The sequence below is a fragment of the Meriones unguiculatus genome, chromosome 19 (genome assembly GCF_030254825.1).
Source record: "Meriones unguiculatus strain TT.TT164.6M chromosome 19, Bangor_MerUng_6.1, whole genome shotgun sequence".
Taxonomy (NCBI): domain Eukaryota; kingdom Metazoa; phylum Chordata; class Mammalia; order Rodentia; family Muridae; genus Meriones; species Meriones unguiculatus.
In genome coordinates this window covers 20,883,029-20,902,134 of record NC_083366.1, presented here as the reverse complement: position 1 = coordinate 20,902,134, position 19,106 = coordinate 20,883,029, and the positions used below count along the sequence as shown (strand labels likewise).

At 42.3% G+C, this 19,106-nt stretch overlaps 1 protein-coding gene across 3 annotated transcripts in view; it reads right to left on the bottom strand.

Moving 5' to 3' along the window:
• The window catches only part of Sfmbt2 (Scm like with four mbt domains 2), a 182,568-nt gene that overhangs the window by 24,712 nt on the left and 138,750 nt on the right, over positions 1 to 19,106 (bottom strand). For 2 of the 3 annotated variants that reach the window (XM_021631836.2, XM_060373099.1), the window contains exons 12-15: positions 18,984 to 19,097; positions 16,374 to 16,416; positions 14,339 to 14,409; positions 11,587 to 11,729 (exon numbers count right to left, since the gene is read on the bottom strand). In XM_021631836.2, the coding sequence (XP_021487511.1) occupies positions 11,587 to 11,729; positions 14,339 to 14,409; positions 16,374 to 16,416; positions 18,984 to 19,097 (371 nt within the window). The remainder of the gene's footprint in view (positions 1 to 11,586; positions 11,730 to 14,338; positions 14,410 to 16,373; positions 16,417 to 18,983; positions 19,098 to 19,106) is intronic. The other variant, XM_021631837.2, reaches the window with a different exon arrangement.

The window sequence follows — 19,106 nt, the reverse complement described above, 5'->3', positions numbered from 1 at the left end:
CTGGCTAGGGAAATGGAAAGTGCTCACTAGAGAAAGCGTCTGATGCTCAGAACTCTTCAGTTCAGTGTTCTCCAACAGGTTACTCCTCAGTAGGGTCCTGGGATTTTCGTTCTGTTTTGAAAACTCATGCTAGGCTCTGGAGAGATGGCTCAGTGCTTCAGAGTCGGCACTGCCCTCGCAGAGGACCTGAGTCTAGCAGCCCACAACGGCCTGCGGTTCCCACTCAATGGATCCAACACCCTCTTCTGGACTCCACGAACATCTGTATTCACGCGCCCCCGAAATACAACTAACTAAACATGAAAAACTAATCATGTACTTTTTATGCAACCCACGAAGCAAACTATATGTTTAGGCTGACACTGCAGTGGGGACTTCATTACCTGTAAGGAACTGCAATGAGTTCCTGCAAGCTGGTAATGGTTCAACTTACGGACATTTAATTTGACAATGCTCCTGGGTTTTAAGCAGTAGTCTGGACCACTGACCATCATCCAATATAATATTGCTTCATTCACGCTCATTACCAAGTGAGAAATCCAAGAAAATAATTACATGGCAACTGCCCAGAGTGGCCACATATTTCCACACTGAGAGCCAAAGGAACGGGTTTTAGAGAAGTGAGGTGCTCCTGGCTAATTCTCAGTGTGCCCGTTTACTAAAACAGTGGAGGAACTTAGAACTCTGGGCACCAGCCTCTCCCCTAAGCAAGTCATGAACTACTACATTTGTGTGTTTTAGAGACAGGGTAACATGTAGCCAAGGGTGACCTTGAACTCCAACTCCCCTGCTTCTACCTCTCCAGTGCTGGGATTCCAGGAATGTGTCACAACGTCCACATGATTAACTCTCAACAGTGGCAAGCTCTGCCTTGCTCCAAGCTCCTGATACCTAGCTATGTTAAACAACATGAAAAAGTGAAGCAGGAATAGGCTGCTAGGTTCCACAGAAGGGACATCTGTGGCAGCTCCTTGGGCTGCTAGGAATTTAGGCAAGTAGGCAGGTAACAGGGTGCCTCCCCTTCTCAAGTTTACCCAAGTCCAGAAAAGGCATAAATAGTCACATCAGGCCGAAGGCACACACTTCATGTGTGGTGACAAAATACGACAGAGAGTGAGAAAAACTGCACCAACGTAGGAGACAAGCCCTATTGCCACCAAGTCTGCTTTGGGTAAACCAGTCAACACAAAGGAGGAGACAGAGCATTTTCAGAAAAATATCAGCCAGAGGGGATATACCCTGATAACCTCTGAAAACAACAAAGCTTCCTCATGTTGCCTAAGGGATTGATCTTACTATATTTTGTACTACACAGGGGTAAGGGTATGGCTGCATTGGAAAACGCCTGTCACACAAATATGAGGACCTGAGCTTGAGTCCCTGCACCTGCATAAAAAGTCAGGTGTGGTGGTAGGCACCTATAATCCCAGCCCTGGGAAGGCAAAGACAGGCTGGTCCCTGAAACTTGCATGCCAACCAGTCTAGTCAAATTGATGAGTCCTGGGTTCCAGGCTTAGAGACTCTGTATCAAAGAATAAGATGACAGAAGAGGACACCCAAAGTCAACGTCTGGCCACTACATGTACTCACCTGTATGCATACTCTTTCACACACGTGTAAACAAGCGTGACCATTTACATCCCCCCCAAAAAAAAAGAGACAAATTTTATTATATAGTTAGTATGGTAACCCACTTTGTCCTAGGTGGCACTATGCTTTGTTCCAAAGGCCCTTGACTAACCCCAGCAAGAGGCACACTTGAACCCAGGGACTGAAATGGAACAAGGCAACACAGACAGCTGTGGCACATTTTGCTTTCTGCATTAAAACAATCATCTGATTTTTCTGCTTGCCATTAGAACAATTTAAAAGACCGAGCTTAAAAATAAATCTAATTAGAGCTCACTGCAGTAACATGTGAAGTACTTATCATCAGGCAATAGCATTTCATTTGGTTCCTTTCACTGTGACTAGCAGAGAAAACCCCAGAGCCACAGTGTCATTTGCTGCATATCAGAATGCATTCTTGTGACTCTGAATAGAACCAGAACATGCCTTCCAGAGTTCATTCCAGCCTTGGAAAACAAGCAGCAATTAAATTTGAAAAAACACCCAATATTGATTTTTTTTTTATTCCTCGTGGCTTTTCCCAATACCAGCCCTTGTCTTCAAATTTAACAAGGCCTCTCTGAAATGTTAGAGTGCTGATATGCACAGGGGCTGTGTCCATGGTTGCTGAAGAAAATACTGTTGTCCTATAAAAAGAACTAAGCAGGGCTGGGCAGACTGCTCAGTGGTTAAGGTGCTGGCCAGATGGTGTGAAGAACTGAGTTTGGTTTCCCAGAGCCCAGGTAAATGCCAGAAAGGTGTGGCAGCCCACTTGTAATCCCAGCCTCCTAAGGCAGAAAAGAGAGACAAGAGCACGCTGGCTAGCCAGACTAGCCACATGAAAAGGACAGGTGCTGTCCCTGTGAACAAAGCAGAAGAGCAATAGAAGATGATTCCTGATCTCAACCTCACACCTCTGCATGCATGCCAGCACACATGCAAGCAGGCACACAGACACTCACAGACACACAGACACACACACACACACACACACACACACACAGTACATGACAACACATAAATGGAAGAGTGAGAACTAAGTAGAAAGCTGTTATCATAAGGCAGAGTCAAACCACGTAACTTGGCCTTGCAAACTATCAGAATGCAATTCACTATGTTCTCCATACGAGAGTAGAAATAGCATAGAGCCTTTCATCAGCTAAGGAGACAGTCAACTAAGATCTCTCTGATCAACTCCAATAGAAAATCCATACTGCAATGCAATGGCTTACAGCATCCGTTGGAGTTTGAGATGTTGAGAACATACTCCCATACCCAAATTCCTGTCCAATGGATTACAGCAGAAAAGCCACAGCCCCTCTAGTGTGGGACCAAATCTCAGGTAGGTCCCTTTGAAGCTGCAGGCCTGTAAGCAAGATGAGTTTCTCCATTTGTATTTAGAACATTTGCATTTACCCTAGGCTGCTACCACACTTAGGACAGCATCTGTGACCCTGCAGGGAGGTGCTGACACTGTTATTTCCCTGCTTACTTTGTTCCTGCCTCATCAGCTGGGAACTGCAGAAAGTCACCTTTAGTGCTGTTTACCTCTCTTGCAATGAGTTGGATTTGTGAGGTCTCTAAAGGCCTAGGTGATAAAGGGTTGGTCCCCAGTGGCAGGCAGTGCTGAGTGGTAGTAGAATCTTTAGGTCACTAAGAGTATCTCCCAGAACGGTATGAAGGAATCCTAGCCCCGTCTCCTTTCTCTCCATCACTCTGAAGCATTGAAGTGAACGGCTTTCTTCCACCTTGCACTCCTGCCATGATGGGCTACCTGACCAAAGATCCCAAAGCAACTGGACCAACTGGGTCATAACTGGAACCCCAGAAACTATTCTTTTTCTTTAATACATCGATGGTCTTGGGAGTGCTACAGTAATAAAATATGTCACTATCCGGATAGCTCATCTTCTTTCTCTTTCATGTCTTGATTCCAAAGGTCCCTTACAGAAACCTTTGAGTACCCTCCACAAAGCACTACTTTCCTTTTGTGATGGTCAGCCCTGTAGCAGATCGTTACCCTGTTAATCTAAGCACCCAGAAAGCAGGGTTACCATGTTACTACATTCGCTGTAGCTAGAGCTATGACTGGCGGTAGCAGGTATCTGATAGAGTATTTTTTTAAAGTTGTTTTGTTCAGTAAATTTCAATAGGGATCCAGATGTAAGCTCACTGAAAATTAATAACTGATTCACTCAGAGAATCTATCTGAGCCCATATAATGAGGTGAATTGAGGCCCAGGAAGGAGATAGCTTTGGTTTTGAATTGTCCTTGCTACAAAGTCCTTCTTGATGCTAAGATGAGAAAGTTCAATAAGTGTATCATGTCTTCCATGTGGGAAAACAATAGAGAAAGCCACAAAAGCAAAAGTACCTTGCATTTTTTTTTCTTTAGTTGTGTTTTTCAGACATTACCAGGCACCCTCCAGACACCTGCATCACAAGCCATGTGCATGACCTATCCTGGACACGCTTACCCAAGCTTGCTGCACTATTCTTTTTTTTTTTTTTTCCTGGCTAGTCTTAGACTATATTTACACAATGCCAAAACAAACAGCTAAAAAGTTAGAAGTTCAAATGATGCTTTCCTTTTTCACAAAAGTCATCAGTTGTTAGACACAGTTATAACTGGAGCTAAGAGACACCATACAGCAGAAAAAAGGCTCTGGGAGTTCTTCAGTAACATAGAATGACCTTGTCAAGTGCATGGAAGTGAAGCAACATGATCCTGGATGTGGAAATGCAAGCCTATCTGGAAGTGTTAGACAAGGACACAAAATCCGTTATTCCTTAGAAATCAAGAGGAAAGAAAATGACCAGCCATCGCCTCTGTTATATGTTAGTAAAACATACAACGAAACAGTGTGTGTTGAGGTTGGGGGTAGGGGGGACATTGTCTCATGGTAGCCTAGGATGGCCTTGAACAGGTTATGTAGCTGAAAATGACCATAAACTCCTGATTCCCCTTGTTTCAGATTCCCAAATGCCCAGCCAAAATGAAACCTTTTAAATCCTTTGCACATTAAACACTGTGCCTGGATACCCGAGATATAGTCTCTTCGGCTTCATGGCAAAATCCAAAACCCACATAATGTATTTTGGAAAAAGAACCGTACTACGCTTCTCCCTTTCCCAAACCCTAAAACCAACTTTAACACTTTTTTCAAGACAGGGTCTTGTGTTATAGTCATGGCTAGCTGACTCAGGAGGTAACCAGGCTAGCCTGACACTGATAACAATCCTCTTGTCTTTGCCTTCTAAGGCTGCGCTATTCTTAATGGGTTGATGCTCAACATTAACTTCCAGCAGAAACAGCAGAAGCATAGCCAAACACCTCCAAGAAGCTTGCGCTCCTAATCTGATGACTGACCTAACTGGAATCCAGCTGAACAGAGGTTTTCCTCTGTCCAGTGCTATTGGACAAAGTCAATACCATAGAGACTAGCAATGAGAGTGAGCAAGTGTAGAACATTTAACCAAAATAGGACGTCTATTAGCACCCTCTCCAAGACTCAGGTAATACTGTGCCAGGAGGGCAGACAGAATCTAAGAGCCGGAGAAAAGGGTAGAGTGATATGGAGCAATTCAGGGAAACCGCAGGGCTCTTGCATTCTTTAATACTCAGCAGCCGTGAACACCTGAATAAGACCTGCATTAAGACTGGAACCAGAACTTTCCATTATGAAGTGTGGGACATTTGAGAGGTCCTGGCCCTCCCTGAGGATTTATGGGTTAGTTAAGGGTTGCTGGAGGAAGAGTAATTTTCTTTAGTGGTGCAGCCATGGGTTAAGTTTTCCATGCTCCTGTAAACTACCTCTCACTCACATCACGATAAATAACCCTACCTCATTGGTTAAAAAAAATATTAAAGTAGAAGTGACTAGTTAAAAAGAGGAAGACATCAATAAAAACGGAGATAGACTAGATTGACATGTTCAAAGATGAATGTCATCAAAATACATTAAATATGCATAAGGAAATATCACAGTAAGATCCATTGTTATTTAACAGATGCTAATAAAAACTAATAATTAATGTAAGATGATCCCTGTTACTTTAATGCCAACTGCTTTCTGTTTCACTGGTGAACATGACTTCACAGCCATCCTTGTTCCATCGGTTCCACAAATAGACTGTTATTTGGGTCCACACATTAGGAACAGATAGATGTTAAATAGCGAGAGACATTAAGTATTTGATAGATGATGATGATAGTAATAGATGGTAGACAACTACTATAATAGATGATAAATAGGTACAAAAAAGTAGCTATAAATACGTAAGAGGTACATGACAGGTACATGACATGATGACAGATAGTAGAGAGCTAGATGATAGACAATGAGGAAGAAGATAGATGATAGTAAGATATATATAATAAACATAATGGAGCTAGATGATGGCTGGATATATGAACAGGTTGACAGGTGATAAAGACAGATTAAAGATACAGATAACAGACAGGTATAGATGGTAGGGGATAGACGAATAGATCAAAAGATATGAGGTTGCATTCTATAAGACAAATGGTACACAGACAGATGGATAGATAGGCAGATAAATAAGTTGGTAGCAGATAGAGAGACAGGATACACAACGGAATACGTAGTTGAGCGAGTGAACTAGGAAAGCATGGAGTGGGTGTACATCTTAATTTCTTCTGTCAGAAACAGGATGCCCATCTTGGTGAATCCCATGTGTAGTCTCTTGACCCTAGTCATGCCTACAAGACTCATCGCTTTTCTGTCGATCTGAACTCACTGGGGTAGAAAGTCAAACAGGAAGGAAGTGATACACTCAGGGAGGTCATCACATCTGAGGAAGCGATACACGCACCGAGGCTCACCATATCTAAAAGTTTCCTACAGGTACAGGCTTTGTGACCCTTTCACCTAAGAATTAGCTGGCAGCAGAAGGAAGTCAGAGGGAAGATCAGACTGTGTTATTTTAAGTTCCAATGGAACATTATAACGTGTCCGTTTTCTCTCTATTTAATTTTTTCCCTTTATCTCTAGAGTCCAGGCTGCCAAAGAAGAGAGGTCATACCTCCACAGAGCTTATGCGGTCAGAGTGACAGCCAGATGAATACGTCCAAAATGATGTGGAGAACCAGGGACTCCTGGAGACTCCCCATTTGAAATGACATGCTTCTCTTTTTGTTAAACACAGGGGTCACACCCTGGTGGATATTCTGAGCCAAATGACTTCTAAGAGAAAATACAGATGCCCCCAACCTCCAGGAACCCCCCTGGGAGTCTATCTTCACAACCTGAACAGCTTCTTTAGACAAAGGCAAGATTTTTCACGACACTGAGAGTTTTCAGAGTGTTTTCTGCCAACAGCACCTGGCTGGTCCTCTCCCACTTCATCATGTGAAGTTGAGATGCTCATCCCAGGACACACTGGCATGAGTCAGCAGATGAGCCATTCTGCTCCTCTGGTTGAACGCCCCTGATAGATAGCTGGCTCTCTGTCTAATATGAGCATGTGCACACACCCCACACATTGCATTTAAACCAGATGCAACAGGGAGATCAGGTGATTCTGAGGATGGCACAAGATACCAGCAGCCTTAGAACAGTCCTCCATAAACCCATGGTTTGTCCATTTGTCAGGGACCTCGGCACCCTGAAGAAGCATGAGGTTGGAATGATTTGAGTTCGAGATGGAAGGTCCCAACTGGCAATGATTTGACTGAGCATGCAGGTTTGATTACGACAAAATGCCATCATTATTATCTGTCCCTGATAATTCTACAGTGCCCATAAAATGGCTCTTAAGGGGCATAATGACTGGACGTGGTCCTTAACACCAAAAGATCAAGACTCATTTCACTTTCTATGCCGTCCTGAGTTTAGTTTTAGGGGATATTGAGAGCTGAATAAACTCTGGTTCCATCTTATTTTAATTTATCTCCTCTCAACACCATTTCTGAAGTCAAGGTCAGTTACAGACGGCTCTCTGGATCTCTACAAAGCCCTCTCAACTCTAATATCCACAAAAACAAGTTGGTGCATGCTTCAGCCATCACTTTCTGGAAGCTTCCTTCTACCTGAGATAGAGACACCGTCATACGTATCTCAGGACCCTCTCCTCAACTTGTAGCTACCCTTTCCAAACGCCCGCTCCGCATGCAACGACAGACACTATCTACTTATAGCAGACCAGACACAGAGAAAACAACTCTCATTTCACGTTTTCTGAAGATACAAAAGTGTTTAAATTTCCAATACTGCCGATGGCTCGGAAAAGCAACGCACTCTGTCTCTGCTTCAATTACCTCGTTCTTCTTAAGCAAAATGAAATTTGAAGCCACGCAGAGGCTCTGGCACCAAAGGAGAGGCATTAGCATAAATATTGGTTTGGTGGGACTTACATTTTTCTTGCACTCACAGAACCGAAGCGTCTGCTTTTTATTTATTTATTTTTCCTTCCATCTTGCTGCATACATTTTTAACCATCAGCAAAAACCAACTTTTGTCATCAGAAAACTGTTTCTGGCTAGGCTTTTAAGTTTGGTGGCTGGCAGTCTATCAGAAAATGATTGGGGCTACCTACTTTTGACTTAAAAAAATAATAATAATTTAGTCACGTAAAATAGCCAGCCCCTAAAGAAAGACTGAAGCCAAGGTCACGTCACGTTGGTTAACGTAGCAGCACGTAATGGAGTCTCATGTTAGCAACAAGAACCTGTCATTCGAATCAGGCTTGCAGGAGCTTGCAAAGAAACTGGATCATTCACTTTACCTTTGTCAGGTTTGGTGTCCCTGACTTGTCAATCAAAACCAGGCACGAATACAGGCAAACAACCTATGCCTTCTTGGCCACAATCCAATCACTGCTTAGAGCCCTGTCAGACCAAGGGATAGTAATTCTTACCTTAGATTGAAATGGAAATTCTTGCCTATTCTTACCTGGATTTCTTCTTGAATCATGTTTCCTGTGTGTGGGGATCTATCTTCTGTGCCAGTTGATGCAGTCTGGCTTAAGAAAGGACCCTACCACCTAACCTAAGTAATACAGAAGCCTGACTGAATAAGCTGTCGTGGTTTGCAGTCACCATTTCTCTTTAGCTAGAAATTTGTCATCTTTAGAATCTATTTGCCACTTGGTATGGACAGGATGCATACTGTTGGGATACCAGACCTAAGGCTAAGCTACATTCAGGGGAGCTATTTACAAAATGTAGCTTCGGGGATGTGGCTATAGCTCAGGTGGTAAGAGTGCCTGCCTAGCATGCACAAATCCCTGGGTCCATTTTTCAGCATCACATAAAACCAGGCATGATGGTGCAGGCTGTAATCCCAGCACTGGGGAGATAGAGGCAGGGATAGCAGAAACTCAGTCCCCTTCAGCTACATAGGGAGCTTGAAGCTAGCCTGAGATATATACAGCTCTTTCTCAAAGACAAACAAGCACCGCATCAGACAAATTTAGCTTCCGTGTGCTTCTAGTGAAGGCCCACTCTGACAGTTAGGCCTGTACTTACTGTGTCTATTCTTGGAGGTCCTGAGACCTAAGCTTTTATGAACACCACTTCTGCTTTTCCTTCTCTTCCTCCCCAGCTCACTGATGCTCTGGGCTTGGACATGTCTTTCCTTTCTCTGAAGCAGGTGACTGTTTCACTTGCATGAGGCACGTGAAACTCCTGCCCTATTTCATAGCATCTGTGCTTGCCTCATCACGGAACCGGGGACATGCATGGTCATATTCCTGCCACTTGCTTATCTTTCCCCTTTAACAAGAAGCTCGCTCAGGGTTGTGACTTGAAACAGCCTATTTGGCTTAGAAACAGCCAATCTGTCAAATGCTCCTAAGTAAATAGCCACAATACATCTGTCCATGTTTTACATGCTTCTCTTAAACGCTTTGCATTCCCTCTGTATAGTCTTGTCTAAATATAGAGAAGTTTTTAACTACCAATGACCTGGAAAAGTCAAACATCCTCCAGCTGCTTTGATGATCTTTCTCTTCAGAAAGAATGGCACTAAAGCAAAGACGATGAAAGGTGGGCAGTAAATTGCTTGACAAATATGAGGATATATGTTCAAACCCCAACGCACACATTACAATTATATATATGTTATCTATTATAATTGTATATTATATATAGTATATATTATAATATATATACACATATATATGCATATAGTGAGCAAGCGAGAGATTTATATTCCAAAAGATGGGAAGATGGAGACAAACAGATTCCTGAGGTTTTTCTGGCCAGCCAGCTAACGTGAATTGGTGACATTTAGACCAATGTGACAGACGTAGTCTCAAGAAATAAGGTGGAAAATGACTGAGGAAGACATACAAGATTGACCTCTGGCCTCCACACACAAGTGTATACACACACAAAGATGCTCTCTGTTAACAGTATCACATCAGCCTGGTGTCACTCTGAGAAATCCCCGCCAGCCCGGCTTCAAGTTCAAACTGCTCAGAATACCAAAGAAAACCACACACACCCAGCTCCTTCCACTTGACAACGAAGCGCCAGACAACCCAGAATCCTCTTGTTTTCTATTCTTAAAATATAATACAGCCATTTACACCTGTTGTTTAGCCACAGCTTCACTTCCTCTGTCCAAGCCAGGTCTGTCCTGTTTGCCAGAATCTTCCCCGAATGCCCACTCATGGTCTGCAACTGAGATTGCACTTACTCATCTCTGCCAAGTCAAATGTCACCTGCCGTACCCCTGTTCCCTCTGCTCTTCGAGTACCACGCTCCCATCTTTCCTTAGGTCACCCCTATGTTTATCCAGCTTTGAATCATGGAATTTTTCCAAAAGTGAATGGGGAAACTCAGACAGACAGAGGTTTCACAGGGCCGGGGTTTGATCCAGTATTTCAGGTAGTGCCTGGCTCCTAGAAGCCACCCCATAAACAATTGTTTGATGGGTAAATTGCATGTGTAGCCACAGAATTTTGTTTTAAAAAGCATTCATCATGGCATGGTAGCAATAAAAAAGTCATGCTGGTATCCTTTTTCTGCAGAGACCCTGGGATGTGCAGGTAGAGAAAGCAGAGTTCCTAGGAGAGTCCAGAAGCTATGCCATTATCCCAGTGGGTCCCCAGACACCACCTGTCGCTGGACAGGTAAGATGAAGTAGGACCTTGACCTCCTATGCCCATTGGTATCTTCCATGGTAGCCTCTCCTGTAGGTCACCTTCCCAGGCAGGACAGAAATTGGGAAGTGTCTTCCAGGTGATGAGTGGCCTGGGCTTTGGCTGGCCCAAGCCATGACACAAACCTCATGAACATACGGAAGCCAGGCAGATTATTATTACTGTCTGAGTGCAGGTACTAGGCACACATTGTAAAGGGAGAGGATGGTGAAGATGCCACTTGGGCTGCTGGTGTATCTCAGTTGGTGGAATGTTTGCCCAGCATCCAGGAAGCCCTCGTTTAGACACCACCACTGTGTAAAAACTTGAGTGGGGGTATACACCTGTAATTCCCACATTTGGGTAGTAGAGGGAGGAACATAAGAATTCAGGGTCATCACTGGATAGATAGTGAGTTCAAGGCCAGCCTAAAATAAAATAAAAGCCTGTCTTTAAAAGGCAGAAAGGGAAAACAAAAAGAAAAGACTCCAGCCACCCTATCCTACCTTTATGAGGTAACTTTTGCTTGTCAAAGGTAGCTTTTTTCTTGAAAAACTTGAACTATTTGGTCTTGAGTGCGCACTATATATATTCACTCTCCTGTCTTCCTAAAGCACTTGATTTAAATCTATCACACAGATATAACATATCTCCCTAACTCACGGGGGGAGGAGCATATTGATTAGACCATGAGTCTTTCACTGGTAGGGATGTTGCTTTTTCATCTTTGAATTTCTAGTGTTCTATCCCCAGAGATGAGAAGTGTTTTGCTGAACATGAACTACATTGAACTGACTTGATGGATCGAACATTTTCTTTGGCAACTGAACACAGTGTAAAGATCCTGTTAAGACAGTTCAGACGTCTTACCTCTTTAAGCACCAGTACACACTTGCCAGGCCCCACCGACTGAGGTAGCTCTGCAATCCTCCCTTTGTTCAGGAACGGGCCTGAGAAACACCGGTGGTTGACGAACAGCCTCGGGCAGCAGTACTTCCCGTTGACAGTTCCTGCTGGGAGAGAATGGCACAGTGGATGCTGGGAAACGCTACACCAGGACTTACGTATATATGTAGTGAGCAAGCGTGAGATTTATAATCCAAAAGATGGGAATCCACAAGACCTGGATCCAAGGATCTCATCTCGACTAGAAAATGGACCTTGAATGGGCACTGCTTCCCCAAGAGCCATCGTTGCTCTTAATGAAGCACCCTGACTTGAGTTTCAAAGCAGGACAGAGACAAACATAATTTTCTCTTTGGAGAAAGGTACCCTGTATTATAACATCAGCACATTTTCAGATCTGAAAAAAGTATCTTAAGACACTTTGCATATTTTCCCACTACATAAAAACAGACTTTTCTGTAGATTATATAGCATCTAAGATATAGAAAGAAACAGATGATAACAATGACATACCAGGTATCATTATACAGCTCAAAGACCAACACTATCCTACAGATAAGATCCCCTGTAAGCCTTACTCGGTAACTTCCCTCATTGTCCTTAGAACAGTGGTTCTCAATGTTTCTAAATGCTGCAACCCTTTAATACAGTTCCTCATGTTGTGGTGACCCCTAGCAATGAAATCATTTTTGTTGCTACCACATAACTGTAATTTTGCTACTGTTATGAACTAGAATGTAAATATCTGCCTTTTCAGATGGTCTTGGGCGACTCTGTGAAAAGGTCATTCGACCCCTGAAGGGGTCATGACCCACAGGCTCAGCACCACTGCTTCAGAAGCAACCATCATTTTGAATGTGTTATTTATCATTCTCATACAAGCTAATAGGGTTTACTGCTCAATACATGGATGTGTGCAACAAGCGATATATATCTGGGATCTTTACAAAAGCATTTCATGGATGGTTTTCTGTCATGTTTTGTTAGTTTGTTTAAGTTTCACAGAGACATAAGTCAATAAAATTATAGCAAATTTACCAACAAATTCAAATACTCAGTTTTCATCTTTCCACATGATTTACTCCTAATATGGATATACCACAATTTGTTAGCCATTTCTCTCACAAATTCTTAGCTGTTGCTACTTTTTCAGAGTTCCTAGGAATGATCATGGGAATGTACCTTCAAAAACTGACTCCTGCATGTGGGCAAGAGATTTATGTAAGGGCAGACCAGAAATGGAATTGGCTTCTCCATGCACCTGCATAGCTGCAGATGTAAAGTTGACCACAGTAAAGTTCCCTACAGTGATGACTCTGCTGACATTCTCAAGAGAATCATGTTGGAGTAGCTGCTGAGTTGCTGTTCCACATCCAGGCCAACCAGGAACTGTCAGATTTCTCTCTATATATACTGACAATACATCCAATATGATGGAGAGAAAACACACCCATGGCTTGAACCCCCATCCTTTAAACACACTCAGCAGGGCAAGTTGGGTCTCTAGCTCTGTAGCCCAGGCTGGCATGAAATTCACAGCTCCTCTGTTAAGGGCTCCCAAGTGCTGGAATAACACGTGTACACAACTATGTCTGATTTGATTAAAATTTCTTGGTGTTTATAAATGCAGGATGAAGCCTCTCTTTGGGTAAGGAGACCTACTCTCTGATGTGCTCACTCAGTTCTTACCCAAGACAAGCCAGAGAAACCGTGAAATTTCTTCAGAAACACTACTATTTGTTTTGAGGGTTATTTAGCAGCTCGGAAAGGCCTGTTTCTTAAATTTATGAGCCAGCTAATATAAGGTAGGGATTTTACATTGAATGTATGAAAAAGAGTAATGTTACTGTGGTAAACTATAAAACTGTAGCTGGAGGGTTTTTTTTTAAGCATTTTGAAGTTCTATATAACAAGCAAGAGAATGAACGTCAAAACTGAATCTCCTTATAATTTTTGGTGGTGTTACCCGGACCTTTAGTTAGACGCTCATCTAGTCTATTTATAAAATTGTTCTCTTCACTGCAAAGAGAACATCAGCTGTATCAGTTCCTGCCGACATATCTGTAGTCGCCTCTGGTGGTCTAATGGCCGCTCACGACTGAATCTCACCAAGATGTAAAATTTAATGTGCTAAGAAAGACACTGTTCACAATCAGCTCCTCAGACTCAGATTCTCACGAGTAAATTAAAGGTGGGTGGTATGCAAGTGAGTCCCCCGGGCAATGGTGCAAATGGATAAGCCAGAGATGGTGGCACACACTTGGAATGCCAGTACTAGCGAGGCTGAAGCAGGAGGTTTGAGAGTTCCAGGATAGCCTGGGCTACATGGCAAGACTATGACCATGTCTCAAAAAAGTAAAGTGGAACTGTGACAAAATGACAAGAAAGGAATGCCTAAAACTAATTCTCAACGTCTTCCTTTTCTTCACTGTGGTCCATGACACCGAATGCTACTCTGATATGCAATGGCCAAATATCAAACACATTACTTTCTTAATATTACAAGACCTGTCTACAGCTCCTGACCAAACGGTGGTAACGATGAAGTGCAACTTTAGATTAATAGGAAATTTAAAAACTGTATAACTGTCAGTGAGTAGCAACAGAGGGAAAGAAAAAGGGCTCAAGGTTGAGACGCAGTAGCTAAAACAATATGCACGTCTCCGGTCGCAGCTACACAGTGGAGAGACATACATCGTTCACGAGGCCTCTTTACCTGCAGTGTCCGTACGAGGGAATAAGCAAACGTCATGAGGTATTTTCTCAACAGGCACTGTGGATGACAATCTGTGGAAAAGAAAAAGTCAGTGGTTACAGGGCACAGACTTAAGAAGGGAGGTGGGTATTGCAAAAATCTTTTCATCATTTAAACGGTTATGCCAGAAATTCAAGATAAAGCCACTTTAAGGTAGGGTGTGTCTACAAGAATAGCCCCAGAACACCAAATAAGGAGGCCATTTTGGAAAATTGGTTTTCAAGTCCATTTGATGACCCTAAAAAGCCTAGGGCACAAGTGCCCCCGAGTGGCCATCCCTGATCAATGACTTTCCTCTACCCTGGAATAACATCTTTAGTTACATTCTAGATACAACTGACATACAATTAATGTAAGACTTACATTCTAACTGTCTAATTGAAAATAACCTTCAGGTGACTTTGGACATCTTTACTGTGTGCCTATGTGGGTCACAGCTATGCTAAAAAGAAGACTCAAGGAGAATTATAAGCTGGTGATTGTTAAAATTCTGGCTTCTTCTGTTAGAGTTCAGGTAGAAAGTTCATACACCAATCTCTTTTTTTTTTTTTTTTTTTTTTTTTTTTTTTTTTTTTTTTACTGTAGTATTAGGGGAATATAGTAAATCTGGAGCTCACGGGGCCTCAGCAGGGCTAGGTGCAGAGCAACTGCAGTCTTTGAAAACTGACCTAAATGTCAAATAAACCATCACCAAATATCCTAAGAGGGGGGAGGGTTGCATCGTCTACAGCGCTGGATGACCACGGTCGAATGACTGTGGTTCTCTGAGCCCACGGAACTGGCGTCAGCTGGGATTTGTAGAAACACAGATTCTCAGACCACGCCCCAGATATCCTAAATCAGAAATCGTGAGAATGGGGCCCTCACTGTGTGAGATGAGAGAATCGTTAATCCATGAACTGCAAATTAGGACTCAATCAAGAGCCCAATATTAATCTATCGGCTGGAGCCAAGTTACAAGCCAGATCCGTGGCATTCAGGGATGACTACACATAAAATACCCTCAAAGCCATGATCCTCTTTTAGCTATCAGTGCAATATTTGTTTTATTTCTTTTATTTAAATTTAGTCCTGAATACATGAAAAGGTGCGGTTTTCAGTTAACTTTATAACCATATGTTTTTGCTTCCTTAAGAACACACAGTCACTTTGGACAGAAGGATCATTTGGGTGCAGTGTAAGTATTTCATAATGTTCAATAGGCTCCCCAGAAGTTCCAACTTTTCAACCACATCCCGCTGGCATGTACACCACTTTTCCCTAAAACCTCCACCCCCTTCACAATTGCAATCTATATCCATACTACAATGGAAAACTCGTACATTTTTTACACAAGAAAACAACTTTAATATAAGAAATAAAGAAAGAAAAGAAAGAAAGAAAGAAAGAAAGAAAGAAAGAAAGAAAGAAAGAAACCTCAGTAGGTTTTGTTTTTAATTGGGCATGTTAAGATGCAAAAAAGGAAAGCAAGTTTTCAAAATCATAGCTGGGTGACTGAGGAGTAGGGATGACAGTGAAGTCTTTTTTTTTTTTTTTTTTTTTTTTTTTGCCCCCAGGAGTCCAGGGTCAGCAAAACAGATCACCCAATTGTGAACTACACTTGTCCTGTGGGGCCAACAAGAATCAGTACCAGAGTCAGTCACGTCCACCAGTGTAGAACGAAAACTGAGAAATAACCACGGGGGCTGTAGAAGGCTTGCCCCATATTTCGCACATAATGTCTGCACAAGGGAGAACAGCTGTCCCCATCGCTGGCAAGCTGCTGGCTAGCTAACATCCCAGGAAAAACACTCAGGCTCTTTACAGCTAATCATGCAGTTTAGGAGAAAGAAAGGAAGGGAGGGAAGGAAAGGAAAGGAAAGAAAGAAAGAGAGAGAGAGAGAGAGAGAGAGAGAGAGAGAGAGAGAGAAAAGATAGAGAAAGAAAGAAAGAAAGAAAGAAAGAAAGAAAGAAAGAAAGAAAGAAAGAAAGAAAGAAAGAAAGAAAGAAAACATACTGTTTTTCCGGCTGTACAACTGCAATTTTCCTCTTCTTTTCTACTGTAAAACAGAAAAATAAAACGAAAAGGACATTGTTAGTGAATTTAATCCTTCTTTTAATAGCTTAGTGTGAAATGATACCTGTCATATTAATGTAGAGACAGGGTCTCATGCAGCCTAGAACTGGGTATGTAGTTGAAGGCAACCTTGAATATTTGACCCTCTGGGACCCAAAGCATTGGGACCAGCTGAGTCCCGGCTTCAGAGGATGCTGAAAGGTATGCATTTTCCCAACACTTCCCCAACCCCTCATCATCTCTAAGGAGGTCAGGCATCATTTTTCTAAATCCGTTAAACCTCTAAATATTGACAGTGGTCTTTAGGGCAAAGTCTTAATTATTATTATTTTTTATTAAGATGAGTCCTTGTTTCCATTTTTAAAACTTAAAAGGCTGCTGAAGTCAAGCCACAAATTTACATAGTAGCTCCTAGCATGAAACAGGTACGGCTTTATCAAATGTGAAAAAATTCCAAGTACATCTAATCGTATCACTATGCTGGCTATTTTATTTTAACGGGTGCTTTTAATAAGGAAGATAAAGAGAACACATACATATCACGCTGCATATAAACATACATTAAGATAAATTGTTGCAAACTCGACAGAATTTGTGATAAGGTGGAGAATACTACCAGGATTAAACACCCCCACATCAGCCTCAGTAGAAAGAAAATGCTGAGTTAGTGGGAAGGGAACGCACAGCCAGCAATGGGTCTGGTCTAATATTCAAATAAACCACCAAATGATGACGGTAGAGGTGACAACACTCTCTGTTATTTCTCTAAAGACTTATTTTATTTTTAATTATACAAGTGTGTCCATGTGTGGGTATGCGTATGTGAGCCTAGCTGAGGGTGTCAGATCCCCTGGAGCTAGAGGTAGAGCTGGTTCTGAGCTGCCTGATGTGGGAGCTGAGACCCGAACTCAGGTTCTCTACAAGAGCAGTATATATTTCTTAACCACTGGGCCATCTATCCAATCCCAGTTCTCACATTAGTTTCTTAAGAACACACTGTGCTTTAAAGGTAAACTTGAACTCTTAAACCATCAAACTCTAATAGTTGTAGAAATGTTATTAGCATTAACAAATGCTAAGCCAGGCTGTGGTAGCACACGCCTTTAATCCCAGCACTCCGGAGGCAGAAGTAGGCAGACATCTCTGGGGTTGCGCCCAGCCTAGTCTACAGAGGGAGTTCTAGGACAGTCACAGCTAAATAACGAAACTGTCTTGGAGAAAAAAAAAATGCTGATGTTAGAAGGCGCAGAATTATGTGAGTCAATACTGATAAAACACCAAAGCTGTGCTCTCTTTCTATATCAAGGTGATAATCATTTATTAGAAATAAATATTGACAGAGGAGCTGAAGAGATGATCACTCAGATGTATGCATATCCACACAGACACGTTCATATACACAAATTAAAACATAAAATAAATCTCAAAGGAAAATTAACGTAAGAACTGATAAGAGAAGAACTCAATAAATTTTCACCCATCTTATTATATTCATATTACATATGTCACTGCTACACAAAGCATAAAGTTTCACAGGCTCTAATACTTGTCTTAGTCTGGCACTGGGGTCAGGAGGCCTGGCTGTTCAAGGCCGTGGTAAAGAGCTAAGTAAAACAGGCTTGAAAGCAAAATTACAAAGCAAAGAGTGCTCCAGTGCTCACGCCGAGGTTACTGCGGCGGGTTCTCCAGAGGTTAAGTTATGGAACCGACCTGTCCGTCAACAGAGGAACAGATAAAGAACGTGTGGCAAACAAACCAGATGGAATTTCTTCAGCCATAAGGAAGTATGAGGATGCTGTCTTCAAGAAAGATGTATGCAACCAATGATAAAATCCTTTATGTGGTTGGATGTTCCTTAGTTCAGCTACATGACGTGACATAGAGATTTAGCACCAGACTCACGTTCAGGTGTGAACTTGCAGTCATGGATGGAGCAATGTGTCTCATTCTTTGCATGCTTTATGTACCTTATGAAAACACAGGTTGCTGGGTCCCAACCACAAGATGTCTGATTCAAGATATCTGGTTTACTAACAGAGAATCTGCTAGATTGGTAAATTAGCAAAAATGACATTTCCCACCTAGCTGGCTCTCTTGGCCTAAGAACTCTTATATGGGAAACTACAGGAAAAGAACTAGAGTCCCCTATAAAACGATAACAGAAAAATATGATGTCAGTCCATGCCTTTAATCCCAGTACTTGGAAGGCAGAAGTCAGCAAATCTCTGGGAGTTCAAACTCATCCAGGGGATACATGGTAGACCTTTCTCAAAACATGAGGGGAAAAGAAAACAAACAAAAAGTGTGATGTCTAATCTAAGCTTTCCCAATCAAAACAACATGCATTGCTTTCTTATTGTCACCCACAAAATATGTCCACATGTTCATGTGATGCCAGCACTTAAAGAATAATTGAGTTAATAACAACACAGGTATTCCTAAGAACGCCTGAACCTTTATTGTCACAAGCTCCTGTATCAAATCGCCCACTTACTCATCAAAATTATGGCAATGTGTGTTTATTATCTCATTCAAATGGACAACACTTACAGGCTGTTTTGTGGGGTGTGGTCAAAGGATAAGAATTCGCTTCACACCAGCCCACAGGGAAGATATCCATGGAATCCATGTCCACAATGACCTCTGGAATTGATGTCTGCAGACCTGCATGGG